Consider the following 11,840-nt stretch of genomic DNA (forward strand, 5'->3'; position numbering starts at 1 on the left):
ACAATACATTGAAAACATGCACTAAGTAAGGGATAATATCTTACAAACTAATCAGTCATGAGGAAATTGCCCTTTTTCCCTCACAACCGACTCGTTCATAGGGTAAAATCCTGCTTATAATACAGCTAACTTGCCAAAATAATGTAGTTAAGACAATTTATTTTTTACTTTATAATCAAATGTATTCGTTAAAATGCAATGGGAATGAGAGAAAAAATAGTTGAGTTTTTTTTTTTTTTTTTTTTACATAGCTGCTCTGGATAAGAGCGTCTGCCAAATTACATTCTTGTAAGGTCAAGACGAACTTCTTTAGAATGCAACAAGTAACAAAACAAACCACAGGTGTCATCAATCACGCCTCAAACAGGCTGGCACACACTGACAGAACAAGACTTTTTCTCGTTCCGCATTCTAACAACCCACCCCTCCCACTGGAACCATGCTGCGACATTATCAAAGCTTCTAACAAACGTCATTGAAAACTATGTATTTCCCTTTCAAGGAAATACATTTATTTTTCAGCTGGGAGGTGAGCAACCCGGAATACAAGTAATCAGGTATACTGAAATTTTCTTTTTCCTTCACTGTAAATGTATAGCCTATTTACATAGATATATACTGTGATTACATGATTAATACTGAATTAACAGGATGAATATGGTGTATCAGCTAAAATAAATAATAATTTTACAAAATTCATAAACCACAAGAAACAGGCAAAGCAGCAAGAAAATAGTTCTATCAGTGAATTGGTCTATACTTTCGAGACTTTATGATTATTTATTCCTGATTGTTTATTATTTAACAAGTATTTTAAAAAGGCTGTGAAACCTGTTTGACTTTTTATTTTATTTTATTTTTTCTTTTGAAGAACAAAACAACCAAAGCCTCCAATACTCGTTGTGAAGCTCGTTGTCATGAGCTTCTTTCAATCGACAATATAATAAATAACACAAAGAACTGTGTGTCTGTGTGAATTGAAAACATGCAATAGACTGACTGAAGTAAGTGCCCTGTTAGAACTGAGTCAAAAATAGGAAGAAAAGAATGATGTTATGTGGTACACTTTTTGTGCAGGAAAATATTACAGCAGAAAATCAACAGATGATGGTTAAACATACAAAATAAAAACCAAAATGAAAATGCCATTAAAATAATTTTATTTGCAAGAGGAAACTGGAGAAAGACAGAAGGACCAGCATGGCAGCTGCTTGTGTAACCTCTCATCATGGTGAGTTTCTTCTTTCTGTGTAGAACATGTGATTGATTTAAATGATTTTTTTTCAGTACATTTTTTCAATACTTGGAAGAGACCATACTTTCCAAAACAGAGACCTCAAAGAGGATGATATTCATTATTCAAACATCTGATGTGGTTGTAATCTTATATTCTTTCTTTCTGACAGGAGAGGAACACCGTCTCTCAGAGCTGAGGATTGGGCTGCTGGGGGGGAGATGGAGTGGGAAGAGTTCAGCAGGAAACACCATCCTGGGCAGAGAGGAGTTTGAGTCTGGAATAAGAACTGCACAGTGTGTGAAGAGACAGGGTGAAGTAGCTGGGAGACAGGTCACTGTGGTCGACACACCAGGCCGGTGGAAGACTTATACTATAAAGAACACTGCAGAGTTGGATAAACAGGAGATTGTGCGCTGTGTGTCTGTGTGTCCCCCTGGACCCTGTGCTCTCTTCCTGGTCATTAATGTGAGCTCAGCATTCAAAGATACAGAGAGGAGATCAGTGGTGGAACACCTGGAGCTTCTCAGTGAGAGAGTCTGGAGACACACTATAGTGCTGTTCACCTGGGGAGACTGGCTGGGAGACAAAACCATTGAGCAGCACATTGAGACTGAAGGGAGGGCCCTCCAAGAGCTCATAGAGAAATGTGGGAACAGGTATCATGTTCTCAACAATGAGAACAGGGCTGATGAGCCTCAGGTTGCAGTTGCAGAGCTGCAAGACCCGATAGAGGAGATGATGGCAGGGCATGGAGACTCTCACTATGAAATATTGAGAAGGCTCTTACAGGAGATGGAAGCAGGGAGGACGGCAATGGAAGCACTACACAGGATGAATCCTCAGCAACCTGGAGAGGATCCCGAACGACTTCTTCATGGTTTGTTTTTGTCAATGAATGCAATGAATCTTTTTAAAGTGAATTACACATCATTACACATTCAAATGCATTCTATCAATGAAAAGTGTTTCTCCAGAGAGACATACATTTCTGTCTTATTTCCACCCATCCATCCATCCATTATCTTAACCCGCTTATCCTGAACAGGGTCGCAGGGGGGCTGGAGCCTATCCCAGCATACATTGGGCGAAAGGCAGGAATACACCCTGGACAGGTCGCCAGTCCATCGCAGGGCACACACACCATTCACTCACACACTCATACCTATGGGCAATTTAGACTCTCCAATCAGCCTAACCTGCATGTCTTTGGACTGTGGGAGGAAACCGGAGTACCCGGAGGAAACCCACGCAGACACGGGGAGAACATGCAAACTCCACACAGAGAGGCCCCGGCCGACGGGGATTCGAACCCAGGACCTCCTAGCTGTGAGGCGGCAGTGCTACCCACTGCACCATCCATGCCGCCTGTCTTATTTCCACCAGACTTTCAATTTTTTTTGTATTCTGAGGTGTGAGGGTTTGCTTTGGAGGCTCAGTTTTTCCATCTGTTGTAATTATTTGAAATGAATTACAGTGGAATATTAAGACTATTCAATCAATATAATTGTATTCAATCATTTTCCCTTGAGATGAGTTTTGCCACTGAAAAGTGATACTCCAGAGAGACGTGCATGGGAATCTTTCATTATTTTCACCTGACTTCCATCGTGCTGCATACTGAGGAGTGTGCAGTTGCTTAGAGAGACCATATAGTAGATTACAAAGTGTGAGTTATTAGTTTTCATTTGTAGATGAATTAGAATAAATCAGAAATGGCATTCATGTTTCATGAATTAATTTCACTGCAAATTTATAAAGATTTTTCCCCATTGGCAATGCCAGTTTCATTAATAATTCAGTCCCATCACTGCAACCCTGTTTGTAGATTAAACAGAATGAGAAGCACACATTCTATTTGAAGTGTGAGCTGCTAGCTGCCATCTTCTTTCTCCTCCACAGTGGTTGAGAAGGAGGGTTGCACACGCTCAGTTGATCAGAGACGGTTGCTAGTGCTTGATGAGACACAGAAACTCCTGCTGACTGAACTCTCCCTGCTGCTGCCTGTTACACACTGCCCTGTGGAGCTGCCAACCACAGCCTGTGCTGCACACTCAGGGTTTGATAACAGACTCTGGGGAGCATCCACACACTGGAACAGTGTCTTAGCAAGATGAACCACTCAGCAGCCCTGTAACACACTGACAATTAAATAATATTTCTCTTGGCTTTCTCTTGGCAGAATTCTTTATGTTGATTGTAGCAAAAGTCTCATGCAGACTTTTTCTCCTTCACATATATTCCCATCTTGCATGTATTATGTCCTGAGTGATGAATGTCGTTTTATTTTTAATACTCACATCTCCAAACTGACAGAGAGCAGCTCATCTCTGAGCTTAATGTCTGTTAACACTCATGATGAGGAGTAACGTATTATCTTTCTCTCTGACAGGAGAGGAACACTATCTCTCACAGCTAAGTATTGTGCTGCTGGGGGGGACACTGAGTGGGAAGAGTTCAGCGGGAAACACCATCCTGGGCAGAGAGGAGTTTGTGTCTGGAATAAGAACTGCACAGTGTGTGAAGAGACAGGGTGAAGTAGCTGGGAGACAGGTCACTGTGGTCGACACACCAGGCTGGTGGACTGATTCTGTGAATGACACTGCAGAGCTGGATAAACAGGAGATTGTGCGCAGTGTGTCTCTGTGTCCCCTGGGACCCTGTGCTCTCTTCCTGGTCATTGATTTGAGATCACCTTTTATTGATACACACAGGAGATCAGTGGTGGAACACCTGGAGCTTCTCAGCAACAGAGTTTGGAGGCATACTACAGTGCTGTTCACCTGGGGAGACTGGCTGAGAGACACAACCATTGAGCAGCACATTGAGACTGCTGGAAGGCCCCTCCAGGAGCTCATAGAGAAATGTGGGAACAGGTATCATGTTCTCAACAATGACAACAGAGCTGATTGGACTCAGGTCATAGAGCTGCTGGAGAAGATAGAGGAGATGATGGCAGGGAATAGAGGCTCTCACTATCAAATAGATAGAATGCTCTTAAAGGAGGTGAAAGAGAAGAGGAGGGCAGTGGAAGAACGAGTGAAACAGAGGATGATAAAGGTTCAGAAACAGAGAAAGACTCTCCAGGCACTTTTGCAGGGTTAGTCTTTGTCATTGATTGAAATAATTTCTAGATTAACTGCAGTGGAAAATTAAGTTGAATCACTATTATGTTCAATCAATTTCCATTCAAATGTGTTCTATCAATGAAAAGTGTTACATTACATTACATTATTGGCATTTGGCAGACGCTCTTATCCAGAGCGACGTACAACAAAGTGCATACCCATAACCAGGGATAAGTTCGCTGAAAGACCCTAGAGGTAAGTACAATTTCAACTGCTACCTGTACAACAAAGATAAGGACAAGGGCCATTTTTTTTTATTTTATTTTTTTATTTTTTTTTGAACAAACAAACAAACAGAGCAAAAGTCACCAAAGTTAACTATCCAAACACTGCTTACCTAGCCAACTAAAAATACCGATACACAAAGCAAGTCACAGAGACAACAATTAAGGTTCACAGGGAGGTAGGGAGGGATGGGGAGAGGTGCTGCTTGAAGAGGTGCGTCTTCAGCTTGCGCTTGAAGGTGGGGAGAGATTCTATAGTTCTGACCTCAACGGGGAGTTCGTTCCACCACCGTGGAGCCAGAACAGACAGTAGTCGTGAGCGTGAGGTGGAGGTTCTGAGAGGGGGAGGTGCCAAGCGGCCTGTGGAGGCTGAACGAAGAGGTCTGGCAGGGGTGTAGGGTCTGATGATTTTTTGTAGATAAGCTGGGGAAGACCCTTTAACTGCTTGGAAGGCTAGCACCAATGTTTTAAATTTGATGCGAGCCATGACAGGCAGCCAGTGGAGGGAAGTAAGCAGGGGGGTGACGTGTGAGTATTTGGGAAGGTTGAAGACCAGACGAGCTGCTGCATTCTGGATGAGTTGGAGGGGTCTGATGGCGGACGCTGGGAGGCCAGCCAAGAGGGAATTGCAGTAGTCCAGGCGGGACAGAACCATCGCTTGGACCAGGAGCTGGGTCGAGTAGGGGGTGAGAAAGGGGCGGATTCTCCGTATGTTGTAAAGGAAGAACCTGCAAGACCGGGTCACCGCCGCAATGTTCTCGGAAAGGGACAGTCTGCTGTCCATCACCACGCCGAGGTTCCTTGCACTGGGTGACGGCGTGAGTGTGGTATCCCCGAGAGAAATGGAGAGATCCAGATGGGGAGAGGTATTAGCAGGGATGAATATCATTTCAGTTTTACCTGGGTTGAGCTTTAGATGGTGGTTGTCCATCCAGCTCTGGATGTCCCTCAGGCAAGCAGAGATACGGGCTGAAACCTGCGTATCAGACGGCGGGAACGAGACGAAGAGTTGGGTATCGTCCGCATAGCAGTGGTAGGATAGCCCATGTGCAGTGATCACAGGGCCAAGGGAGCGAGTGTAGAGAGAAAAAAGAAGTGGGCCAAGGACTGAGCCCTGGGGAACCCCTGTGGCGAGGGGCCGAGGTGTCGATACCGAACCAGCCCAGGCAACCTGGAAGGAGCGACCAGAGAGGTAGGACTCAATCCAGTCCAGGGCTGTGCCACAGATGCCCGTTGCTGACAGGGCAGACAGGAGGATGGAGTGATCCACAGTGTCGAAGGCAGCAGAGAGATCTAGAAGAATGAGGATAGAGGAGAGGGAGGCTGCTCGTGCGGCATGAAGTGACTCACTGACGGAGAGGAGCGCAGTCTCTGTCGAGTGGCCCGATCTGAAGCCAGACTGATGGGGGTCTAGCAGGTTGTTGTTAGAAAAGAAGGAAGAAAGTAGAGTAGAAGCGGCTCGTTCTATAGTTTTAGAAAGGAAAGGAAGAAGAGATACCGGGCGGTAGTTCTGGATGATGGAGGGATCCAGGGTAGGCTTTTTTAGCAGCGGAGTGATGTGGGCCCTCTTGGAGGATGCCGGAAAACAGCCGGAAGACAGGAGGAGTTGACAAGGGAAGTGACAAATGGGAGAATGTCAGGTGTGATAGTTTGGAGAAGAGAAGAGGGGATAGGGTCAAGGGCACAGGTTGTAGGGCGGTGGCAGAGCAGGAGTTGAGAAACATCAGAGTCCGTAAGGGGGGAGAAAGTGGAAAAGGAAGGGATGGGCCTAGAGGGGGGGAGGGGCACAGTGAGGGGGGCGGTGGTTGTAAAGGATCTGCGGATGACTGTGACCTTCTCATCGAAGAAATCAGCAAAGTCATCAGCAGCGAAGGAGGACTGAGGAGGAGGAGGCGGTGCGTTGAGGAGAGAGGAGAAAATGGAGAAAAGTTTCCGGGGGTTAGAAGCAGAGTTCTGAATTTGCGTTTGATAGTATTTTGCTTTGGCGGCAGTGACATCGGAAGAGAATGCCGCCAGGAGAGACTGGTAAGTCATGAGGTCGGAAGCGTCTCTGGATTTCCCCCACTTCCTCTCCGCTGCGCGGAGGCTGGCCCTGGAGGTACGGAGGGTGTCAGATATCCAAGGACTGGGAGGGGATGTGCGAGGTGGTTTTGAGACAGGGGGACAGAGAGAGTCAAAGGCGGAGGAGAGAGATGAAAGGATGGTGGCAGATGCAGAGTCAGCGGGGAGTTTGGAGAAGGATTCGAGAGGGGGGAGTGAGGCGGTGACGGTGCTGGCAAAGGAAGAGGGTGAGAGGGAGCGGAGGTTACGGCGGGCTGAGGAAGTGTGGGTGGGAGGAGGGGGAGGAGGATGGGGAGGAAGAGGGAGGGAGAATGAGATGAAGTGGTGATCAGATGTATGCAGAGGGGTAACCGTGAAATCGGAGCATGAGCAGTTCCTTACAAAGACAAGGTCTAGGACATTGCCCGCCTTGTGGGTTGGAGGAGAGTGTTGCAGGGAGAGGCCGAAGGAGTGGATTAGCGGTAGGAAGGCAGCAGACTGGGAGGCTTCTAGGTGGATGTTGAAGTCTCCAAGGAGAATCAGTGGGGTGCCATCCTCAGGGAAGGAGCTGAGAAGGGTGTCTAGCTCATCAAGGAAGTTTCCCAGGGGCCCTGGAGGACGGTAGATAACTGCAATGAAAAGGTTAGTAGGGTAGGATACTGCAACAGAATGGAATTCAAAAGTGGATATGGACAGGTCAGAGAGGGGGAGAACAGAAAATTTCCACGAGGGGGAAATTAAAAGACCAGTACCACCGCCACGGCCGGAAGGCCGGGGAGTGTGCGAGAAGGAGAAGGAGGATGAGAGGGCAACGGGAGTGGCGGTGTTGTCAGGTGTGATCCAGCTCTCAGTTAGGGCAAGGAATTGTAGGGACTGGAGGGAGGCATACGCAGGGATGAAGTCAGCCTTCCGAGTGGCAGACTGGCAGTTCCATAGTCCCCCTGTGACAGCAAAGTCCTCACAGGGGGTCAGCGGGGGATAGCTGAGGTTTGAGGGGTTCCGACGCCGTGGAGGCCCATGTCGCAGGGGGGGTCTTCGAGGGAGAGAGCAGACTGGGATGGGGTGAAACATAACATCACAAACGGGGACGGAAACGCTAGCGTCGCTCTGACACGCCTATTTAAATGGCCTACAATTGCTCACAAGCAATACCAAATCAAAGCTAATCTACTGATAAATTCCACAGCTATTTAAGTTACTTAAGACGAATGTTCAATCACTCTACAGGTATGCAACCAGTAGAAGTGATTAACAGGTAATAGACAAACAACGTGGCTCAAGCCCTAACCCTTGCTGTTCAAATGAGCAATTTTTAAAAATCAACGTTACCGCGTCTAGAGGAAACCCGCAGCGATACTAAACACCTGGTCAGAATGATGCACTTACTGACTAAGGACAACTTTCGCCAGTCTAATATACGCTAGCGTCGCTCTGACACGCCTATTTAAATGGCCTACAATTGCTCACAAGCAATACCAAATCAAAGCTAATCTACTGATAAATTCCACAGCTATTTAAGTTACTTAAGACGAATGTTCAATCACTCTACAGGTATGCAACCAGTAGAAGTGATTAACAGGTAATAGACAAACAACGTGGCTCAAGCCCTAACCCTTGCTGTTCAAATGAGCAATTTTAAAAAATCAACGTTACCGCGTCTAGAGGAAACCCGCAGCGATACTAAACACCTGGTCAGAATGATGCACTCCACATGATGCACTCCACAGACGTGCATTTCTGTCCTTACAGTATTTTCTCCTGACTTTCCATTTGTTTTTTGTCCTGAGATGAGAAGGCTTGTTTTGGAGAGTCAGTTTTCTCAATCATTGTAATTATTTTCAACGAATTACAGTGGAAGTTTTAGACTAATCGTAACTGTGTTCAATCATTTTCCTATGAGATGAGATTTACCACTGAAAAGTGATACTCCAAAGAGACGTGCATATGTATATGTCGATATTTTCACCTGACTTCCATTGCACTGCATACTCAGGAGTGAGGGGTTGCTTAGGGAGACCATGTAGTAGATTACAAAGTGTGAATTATTAGTTTTCATTTATAGATGAATTAGAATAAATCAGAAATGGCATTCTCCTTTCATGAATTATTTTCACTACAAATTTATAAAGATTTTTCCCCGTTGGCAATGTCAGTTTCATTAATAATTCAGTCCCATCACTGCAACCCTGTTTGTAGATTAAACAGAATGAGAAGCACACATTCTCTGTGAAGTGTGAGCTGCTAGCTGCCATCCACTTTCTCCTCCACAGTGGTTGAGAAGGAGGAGCTCATTGCATGAGTGAGTTCCGGCTGCAGATGCTCAGTTGATCAGAGATGGTTGCTAGTGCTTGATGAGACACAGAAACTCCTGCTGACTGAACTCTCCCTGCTGCTGCCTATTACACACTGTCCTGTGGAGCTGCCAGCCACAGCCTGTGCTGAGCAGAGAGCAGTTATAATATAAAATAAATAAGAACATTCCTCTTGGATTTAAAATTTAAAATTCTTAATATTTTCATAATAGTAAATAACTTATTTCACATTTCACACTGAAAAAGGTGTTGAACTGGAAAATTATATTTGTTGATAGGAGCAAAAGTCTCATACTGAATGTTTCTCCTCCAAATTTACTTACTTTTCTTATGTCCTGATTGATAAATAGAATTTAATTATTGATACTCACAACTCCAAACTTACAGAACACAGCTCATCTCAGAGCTGAATGTCTGTTAACACTCACAATGAAGAGTACAATGTTCTCTTTCTCTCTGTCAGGAGAGGAACTCCGTCTCTCAGAGCTGAGGATTGTGCTGCTGGGAGGGAGATGGAGTGGGAAGAGTTCAGCAGGAAACACCATTGTGGGCAGAGAGCAGTTTGTGTCTGGAATAAGAACTGCACAGTGTGTGAAGAGACAGAGTGAAGTAGCTGGGAGACAGGTCACTGTGGTCGACACACCAGGCTGGTTGACAGATTCTTTGAATGACACTGCAGAGCTGGATAAACAGGAGATTGTGCGCAGTGTGTCTCTGTGTCCCCCGGGACCCTATGCTCTCTTCCTGGTCATTAATGCGGGCTCAGCATTCAGAGAGGAACACAGGAGATCAGTGGTGGAACACCTGGAGCTTCTCAGTGAGAGAGTCTGGAGACACACTATAGTGCTGTTTACCTGGGGAGACTGGCTGGGAGACAGAACCATTGAGCAGCACATTGAGACTGAAGGGAGGGCCCTCCAAGAGTTCATAGAGAAATGTGGGAACAAGTATCATGTTCTCAACAATAAGAACAGGACTGATGGGACTCAGGTCACTGAGCTGCTGGAGAAGATAGAGGAGATGATGGCCAAGAACAGGCTTGAGGAGGAGTTGAGGGGAAGAGAGGAGCAGCTGAAGAGAGTGTCAAAGTTTGTCCCTGTGCTCTGCAGGGAGCGGAGGAGAAACAGTCTGGTTTTACTTCCTCCTTCCTGTAAGTTTTTTTTTATCATCTTTAAGACTGAATATCTCAGCACAGAAGTTTAGCTTCATAAGCAGTAATGCAGTATGTAGATTAATACTTCGCTTTCATATGCAACAGTATTGACTTCATTCATTGTTCAATAGAACCAACCAAAATCAAAGATTAATTTAATAATATGATTATTATTAAATAAATTATTGCATTCCATTACATCATTGATTTACCAGTGTCCCTAGACCTCTGGAATTAAAACTGCCCCAAAACATGACTGACCTTCTACCAAATTTCACTGTGGGAATGAAGTGCATCTCCTTTTATGCATTTCTGTCTCAATGCCAAATATACCAATGCTGTTTCTGACAAAAATGTTCAATTTGGCCTCATCTGCCCACAGCACCTTTGTTCAATCATACTTTAAATGACCTAATAAGACCTGAATTGAATGTTTTGGTCAGTTACAGCTTCAACATGAATTATTAAATGAAAGCTTGAATTGGGATGGTTCCATTGAAACATTAATATAGTTAATATTTTTCACATGTTCAGCATTTTGAGTTTATCTCAGTCATCATATTGTTGAAGATATTTTTGTGCATTGTCAGTCTATGGTGCCAATAATTCTGGAGCCCACTGTACGTGAACACCAGAACAAATGAATGAATAACCATCTTTGAAAATCAAAGTTTTATCATTTGGAGAACTTTAACATATTATTGCAGAAAAACATCCAAGCACAAAAGAGAGGCAATGATTAATCTGATCATATTCATTATTGTTTGAAGTTGAAGATAATAAAGAGTATAATTCAGATGAATTTGAGTGTAACAGTACTTGTTGGTGGTGTTGTGTTACAGTGAGCGGAGGGACTCCAGCCCCCTCTGAAGCAGGCAGCTCTGCTCATCAACCTTCCAGTAAGTGTCACATTAGCTGAAAAGGAGCAAATCAGAGAGTTCAGCATCATCTGGATATGGAAGAAGGGGTTCAGTAGTGAGTGACGCAGAGATGTGTCACACAGAGACACTGGAACAGGGTAGTGCGGGTGACACTCCACACTAATATCCCTCTAGCCTGCCCCCATGTGGCAGGCTACAGGATGAGAGACACTCCTCTCTGCTCTTTCCTTCGGCTGCAGTGCTCCTTATGTGCTGTGGTGTAATTCAAGAGACATTTAGAAAATACTGTGTGTATAACATCTTCTTTATATATGTACAGTACTGTGAAAACGTTTTAGGCAGGTGTGAAAAAATGCTGGAAAGTAAGAATGCTTTGAAAAATTCAAAAGTTTATTTTTATCAATTTACATTTTTGTAACAAAATGACGCTAACAAAATGACGCTAACAAAATGACGCTAACAAAATGCAAAGTGATTGAACAGAAGAAAAATCTAAATCAAATCAATATTTGGTGTGACCACCCTTCAAACCTTCATCAGTTCTTCTAGGTACACTTGTAGGCATATAGTCAGGTGTGTGATTAACCAATTATACCAAACAGGAGCTAATGATCATCAATTTAATATGTAGTTTGAAACACACTAATTAACTGAAACAGAAACAGTTGTGTGGGAGGGTTAAAACTGGGTGAGGAACCGCCAAACTCTGCTTCCAAGGTAAGGTTGCTGGAGACAGTTTAATGTCAGAAATCATACACCATGGCAAGATTGAGCACAGCAACAAGACACAAGGTAGTTATTCTGCATCAGCAAGGTCTCTCCCAGCCTGAAATTTCAAGGCAGACAGGGGTTTCCAGATATGCTGTCC

General features: G+C 44.6%; 1 protein-coding gene across 1 annotated transcript; it reads left to right on the top strand.

Annotated features, from left to right (window-relative positions):
• Nucleotides 1-1,200: 1,200 nt before the first annotated feature.
• LOC133114089 (GTPase IMAP family member 8-like) lies at nt 1,201-10,961 on the top strand. Its single transcript, XM_061223282.1, has 5 exons — nt 1,201-1,231; nt 1,407-2,114; nt 3,627-4,334; nt 9,402-10,026; nt 10,934-10,961. Exons 1-5 carry the CDS (start codon nt 1,201-1,203, stop codon nt 10,959-10,961), a joined length of 2,100 nt encoding a protein of 699 aa, XP_061079266.1.
• The last annotated feature ends 879 nt before the right edge of the window (nt 10,962-11,840 follow it).

The sequence above is a fragment of the Conger conger genome, chromosome 16, assembly GCF_963514075.1.
Source record: "Conger conger chromosome 16, fConCon1.1, whole genome shotgun sequence".
In the NCBI taxonomy this organism is placed as follows: domain Eukaryota; kingdom Metazoa; phylum Chordata; class Actinopteri; order Anguilliformes; family Congridae; genus Conger; species Conger conger.